The sequence below is a fragment of the Populus alba genome, chromosome 15 (genome assembly GCF_005239225.2).
Source record: "Populus alba chromosome 15, ASM523922v2, whole genome shotgun sequence".
Lineage (NCBI taxonomy): Eukaryota > Viridiplantae > Streptophyta > Magnoliopsida > Malpighiales > Salicaceae > Populus > Populus alba.
The window spans coordinates 4,445,009-4,451,937 of NC_133298.1; the positions used below are offsets into that span (position 1 = coordinate 4,445,009).

Sequence of the window (6,929 nt, forward strand, 5' to 3'; positions counted from 1 at the left end):
TACACTGGTTGGAGCACCTTGATCAGCTGTATATGCCTTTCATGCAATTGTAAGCTAACCTGTGCAGGTGAGACGACCTTTTATCCATCTTCGTTCACTTCACTGCATTCTGCTGAGATCCTCAGCACAGTTGAAAATGTTCTAGGGCATCGTGTAGTCTCTTTACAATAAACGATGCAATTTTATGTTATTCTGCTCACCTTTTCCTCCCAGGACAATTTTATGTTATTTTTGTAATCCAATTGATCCTTTACTTTATCTCAAATGTCAATAATGGTACCAAATAGTACAGGGACCAAACTAAAACGATACTGTAAGTAGGGATACCGAATGCTCCACTAACCCCATGAATTGACTGGAACAGGATTGGTCTGTCACCACTCTACAAGCAAACCTGTATGTCCCACGTAAAGTTCGATTATTTTGCAGAGAGGCAAACGTTATGAAACGAACGCAAGGCTTTTAGGGTAAAATACAGCCTCTCCCATCTGATTCTTTCCTGTTTGTTTCAGGAAAACCGAACCATTTCGGACATTATTTATTATTATCCTCTGGAGTCTGGCAAGAATCTAACGTTAGAAGTCTCAATTTCCCAGGTATTTGCTGTTACCTTCTTCTGCTTACTCCCTTTTATGTTTCTGCAGAACCCAGATCCACTTTGGATCGTAGAGGGTCATAGATTATTAATCTTGAGATAATATTTGGAGTGTTGTGATCTGGACAAGATCACTGTAGATGCACGTGGGGGGCTATCCAAATCTTTTCTAGTTGATCTTTTGTACTTGAATTGTGGGTTCTTTGTGTTTTTGGAGTTGAAAAGATTCGATTTTTGGGATTGATTTTGAATTCTTGTGGTTTTTCACGATTCCCTTTTTGTTTCTTTGGTTTCTGTAGGTTTTTGCTTTGTTGTGAAGCAATGGAATTTCGTGAAATAGAAGAGTGTGGAACTGTGAGGAGGAGATGGGAGGACATGGACATTGATATCTTGGTGAAGATATTTCAGTCATTGACCGTGTTTGAACGAACTTCAGGCATTGCTCATGTTTGTAGCACGTGGCGCTTGGCTGCTTGTGATCCTTTTCTGTGGAGAACTCTTGATTTGTCCATGTTGAAATCTAATTTCATCAAAATCCCATTAGAGCCTTATGTGTATGTGCATGGTCATTCTGATAAGACATTGACTCAATTCTTGAAGATTGCATTGAATCTCAGCCGGGGAAATATAACATCGTTGTTCTTTCACTTCAATTTGTATGTGAGCGAGGACCACTTGACTTATACTGCTCAAAGGTAACTTTTTTTGGTGGATTTTTATGTTTTAAATTTTTGTTTAAGTTTCTGATAATGTCTGTGTCCTTTCATGGTGATGGTTTTATAATTGATATGCAATCTAAGAGTATAAGATGTTGAGTTTCGAATGCTAGAGGTTGTACTCTAGGTGATTCTAGGATCGGGGTAATTGATGATGATTGATGGGAGTTGCTGTGACCAATCTAATCAAATTTGGGAGTAGAGTTTGAAGATGAGATTTGTTAAAAGGTGGTGGATTAGATATTGAAGGACATGTGCTAATTGAATTAAAAATGGGGGAGATGTGAGAGGCAAAATGTGCATCTGATGGTTGGTTCGTTCAGTGGCTTAAACTTGTTGCAAAAAGTAATCGAGGGCCCCATGAAGGTCTTGTTAATATATTTATTACAGGTTGGTTTGGGGTAGAGAGGCTACTGCAAGTGATCTAAGGATGTTAATAAGAAGTTGGTATGCCTGATTTCATTAGGGTATGATTTCATTGGAATGAGAAGAGAGGCTATTGCAAATTCTCTGAGCTGAGGAGTGGAGGCATGTGGGAATCGGGTCAGGTGAAACCTGTCAACAGAGGAGAATGAGGTAGTCAGAACTCAAAAGTCTTAAGTTAGTAATGCTGTCACAACTGGTATGATTGGATGAGTTGGTTATGCCCATCCGGATCTGAGAAAAGGGATAGTTGCTCCTTGGAGTTAGAGGACATGTTTGGTATGGAAGGGCTCCTTAACCTTGTAAAATGTATAGTTGGTTGGTTATGGCTAAATACAGAAGTGGTTTTAGAGGTATTGTCAATGTATCAAGTTAAAGCAACCCGCCTTGAATTATTGAAGTTGATACTTGGCTTGTGTAAATAAGCTGTTAACTTTAAAAATAGAGGCCAGAAGTGGAGTTGTTAAAATGCAAGTTATCACAGATTTGGACTTGAGTTGAGAAGCGCCATGTTCAATGCAGCATCACACTCCAGACTCAGAGTAACTAAGTTATACTTTTTAGAATGATTGGTATTCAGTAATTATATATCTGGGTGCAGCTACTGGATAGAGATTGAAAGTTTCTTGTGACAATATGTCTTTGGAGGTAGTAGTGGATTATAGATGAATTGAACAAGTTCAATACTTTAGATATGGTTGAGGATGATTTCTTTGACAACAATGTTAAAGTATGGAAACTGCACAGCTGTAAATAGTTATTTGTTTGGTCATAATGCAGAGAATGGTTAGTTTTTTGCTATATTATCAATCACTTTCACAAAAAAAAGGGGGTGAAGTGAAAAATATAGCTGCCTGGAAATAAGGGGAATACTGGCCCCTTTGAAGTAGAGGTAACAAGGCAGTCTGAAGATATAAATAAAGGTCAAATGTACTGTTGAAACTAGAATTTACGACTGAATAGGGATTCTATAGATGTACTTCCTGGGTGCTCTTTTATAATCGATTATCCTGTGACTTTCTTGGGATGGTAAAGTGGTGAGTATGATGTTGAAAGTGGATTAGCAGATTTTACATCTGATTGTTAGCAAAGCAAATGATGGCGATTTGTTTCAGGATTCATATATGCATCAAATAGTGGCAAAAACAGGGAGAAACTCACGAATGAGGTTGAAGGAATGTTGTAGTCTTACAAATAGCATCCCTTATGTTGTTTTAGGGCATTTTAATATAATTGAACATGGTGAAAATATGAAGTGAATGGTTTCTAATGATATGATATGGCTTTTTTGAGGTAGAATGGTAGATCAAAATATAATATGATGCTTCTTTTTTGAAAAGGCTGTGAAAGGTTATGGTTGATTAGATTCAAATTATTTAGTAATTTGTTCTCCCTGGAGTGTCTGATAATTGGCATAGCTGCTACTAGCACAGATCCCATTGCTGTTAGCTATTGAGATTCTTAACTAGTAGACTAAGAAAGAATACAGAGGTTAACCAAGCTATCCACTATTGCTGGTTTCTTATGCAAAGTGGGTCCTCTGTATCTGTATAGACTTTAAAATAAACCTAAGATATGAGTACCAAGTTAAAAGATGTCAATAAAGTATGAAAAACTGTCTAATGATGTTTCAGCTGGGGCATTTATTGCTGGCGGTCCATTGGAAACAGCTTGTAAAAATAACACTATGGTTTGAAGGAGTGAGATGCTGAAAGAAGTTTGTGGAGTGCTTAAAAAAGTTTGTGGAATAGTATTGTCCAGCTGGATTATAGTTTATTGCTTAATGTGGTGTATGTAGTTCCTAGTAGCAATTTATGCTGTAAAGGGAATCACTTATTTGTGATTTTACATGATCAATGTGGCATTATGGAACATTCATCATAAAATAATTTTTCATGGAGGCATCACCTTTCATTTGTATTTTAATGAGCACAAACTACTTTTTTTCTGTTGCGGACATCTTTTTTAAAAAATTATAGGACCTCTGTTTTATTGCCTAGGAACAATTATCATATCATAATTGTTTAGGAACTACAGATATTGCTAACATAATTTTAAGTTACATGATGGCATGCAGCTTAGATGAAGTTTTCTTTTTTCTCCGCTCGCTGTAAGAATATAAATGTGATTTTATATGCTACTGGATGTTACAAGGATGTCTTTAGTACTTCTTCTCTTTTTGCCTTCTCCCCTTCTTTTTGGAGAATGGGCAACACTGTGCCAGGGACAATAACATTGATATAATTGACTTTTTCCTCTGTCCAGGTGCCCACGCCTTAAAAGACTTGTTTTGCCAGCATGGAATCGAGTAGAGACTGTAATGATCAAAGCTATTGACCTGTGGAAGGATCTTGAATCCTTGACAATGCCTAGCATAGTGAATTTCCCTCGTCTTGTTCAGGCAATTGCTACTAATTGCAGGAAATTCAGTGAACTCAAGATCATGGGCCCGTTTGAAAATTACTTTGCTTCCTCCCTTGTTACCTATCTTCCAAAATTAAAAGTTTTGAGCCTCCGATGCTCAATGCTATGTAAGGACACATTGATCTTCGTCTTGGATAATTTGCGTTGCCTAGAAGTGCTCAACATATCTCATTGCCTTCTAATAGAAGCCCCACCACCTCCCGCGCCAAGAAGAATTGTAAGGCAGCTTGATAAAACTATCCTGGAGAAGGCTTCTCATTTACACTACTTCTTAGCCTGCATGAGTGACACTTGCAACATGTGCCAAAAAACAAGAAATGACGAAGGGCTCATGCGGTGGTACAAGTACGACGAAGGGCTGTGGAAGGAAGATGAGGTCAGCTCTCTTGCTCTTTGATTTGAGCATTTTAAGACCAGACCAAATTATAGTGGGCTACAAGTTCCACAACTATATGTCCACGTATCCTTTTTCTTGGTTATTCTTTCACTGCATGCCAGGAACAGAAGAAGACAATGTTGAAGGAGGCAACTAAGGGCGTTCTGTCTATTTTATGTTAGTTGTGGTGATAAAATGCCAAACTCTGGGTGGTTGTGGAGGGGCTGAAGATTTGCTGTTACTGCTGATAAATGTATATATATACATGATAAATTGCATTTTTTTTAGTTGTTCCTAGGGCACCCTCTTTTTTTATTTATGGTTTTTGTTTCCTTTTTTGAATATATAATATATTTTGTACCTTTTAGCTACCTCACGAAATTATTTAATTCTTTCCCTTATCAAGATAGGAGTGTTTTGATGTGTTGCCTGATCTCTATGAATTTCCGTGTCTACTTTTACCTTGGATTTGTGAAATCATGAACCTTTACAACACTGGATCTAGGCTCATCTGTTAATATAATCATGTCAGCTTTGAATATAAAATCATGTGATTTTTGTGGTTTGATCATAGATTTTTGTTCATTACTTTATTCAGATGCAAAGTGAAAGTAAACTAAAAAATTGGATACTTGGATATTCAAATTAGATTTTTGTGGTTTTATCATAGATTTGAGAAAATTGTAGGAGGAGATCATGTCTATACTTGCATATTCAAATATAACTTGCGGCTTGAACTGGTCTTGTATGGACATGATTTCCTCCTACAATTTTCTCTGCGTAATCTTTGAATATCCAAGTATTTGTCACTTTCCAGTTCAACAGTCAAATTCCAAACCCTTTAAAATCCTCACTGTAATTTTATAATGGTGTCCATCTTTTTTTGTCTCTCTTTTCTTTTCTTTTTTTATTTATGTCATGGATTGATGAGCAATTTGCATTATTCAGTTTCCTTTTTTTTTATAGGGATTCCCATAGGGATGACAAAAAAAACAAATAAAATAAAAAAAAAAAAAAAAAAGGAGGACAAAACCACCATTTGGACAAACTTGGTTGGCATTGGCAACTACCGGTCTTACAAGAAGTTTGCTTGACAGGTGATCGAAGGATAAAAAGTTCGAAGCTGTGATGTGTTATTTTCTGATCTTTGTTTTGGTGACTTTCACAAAAGTGTTTTTTAGTTTACTTTTTTCAAGCAAATATTAAATTGATATTTTTTAAGTATTTTTAATAATTTTGATGTGTTAATATAAAAAAATTATTTGATATATTTTTAATTAAAAAAAGTATTCACAACCATACTAAATACTTGGAGTTATTTGCCATCCATTACCTAGATTGTATTTAATGGTATATTTGAAATTATTTTTCAATATACATTTAGATTTGAAATGATGATGCTAATAACATTGAAAAAATAGTTAAAAATTATAATTTGGTATATTTTCTACAAAAAATACATGCATTGTATTATCACTTTGATAAAATAAATAAATAAATCATACACGATGGATTAATCATGATCATCAAAAGCATTAACTTAGATGATAAGATAACTAGTGTTATTTATGATAAGATGAGTAGTGTTATCTACGTTACCGATTAAAATTAGAATTAAAAAGAATTATTTTTTGGAAATACTGATTTAATTTCTTGTTAGAAAAGGGATTAGCGAGTCAGAGCAAGTCAAATGGAATTGTTTTTGTAATTTTAAAACTTCCATGTAAGAAACAATTTCAAGATCATTTATTTGATTTTCCATAATTTATACGTAAAAAAATAGTTTTAAAGTCTCCGAAAATGTGTAGATAGATAGCTTGAAGACGTGGTAGAACATTTGCTGCAAAATTAAGTATCCAGGGGTGTACATAAAATTTATTTTTTTTATTTAAATAATTTTTCTAATTTTTATTATTATTTTGATATATTGATATTAAAAATAATTTATAAAAAATATTATTTTAATATATTTTCAAGTAAAAAAATATTTTTAAATTTTTTTTCTATAATATCAAATATTTTCTTTTAACCCTGTGCTTTCACTACCCCTATATGCAAAAACTCAATTATAGAGTTGTTCGGTCTAGTTTTTTTTTTCCAAATTAATATATTAAAAATAATAATATTTTTCAAACTAGCAAAAAACAATTTCCAATATAACGCCTGTTTATCTTTTTCTAGTAATTCAATTTCTTTTTTATTTGATTAGTCTCGTGAAGAGTTTTTCAATAATATTAGAGTTGTTTTCATTATAACTAAGGTGTTATTCTTAACGTCTCATTTTAATTTTTATGTTTAGTTAATTTAGTTCTATTATTATGATTATTTCAATAATCAAACTTACTTTTATTTAATTTAGGAAAAAATTAATTATTTGTTAGCACTTTCATTAAAA

General features: G+C 33.9%; 1 protein-coding gene across 1 annotated transcript; it reads left to right on the top strand.

The window, feature by feature from the left end:
• The first annotated feature begins 389 nt into the window (after window positions 1-389).
• LOC118056427 (F-box/LRR-repeat protein At3g48880) lies at window positions 390-4,961 on the top strand. The gene is made up of 3 exons (XM_035068637.2): window positions 390-596; window positions 895-1,290; window positions 4,000-4,961. The coding sequence occupies exons 2-3, from the start codon at window positions 917-919 to the stop codon at window positions 4,553-4,555; spliced, it is 930 nt and encodes a 309-aa protein (XP_034924528.1). The 5' UTR covers window positions 390-596; window positions 895-916; the 3' UTR covers window positions 4,556-4,961.
• The last annotated feature ends 1,968 nt before the right edge of the window (window positions 4,962-6,929 follow it).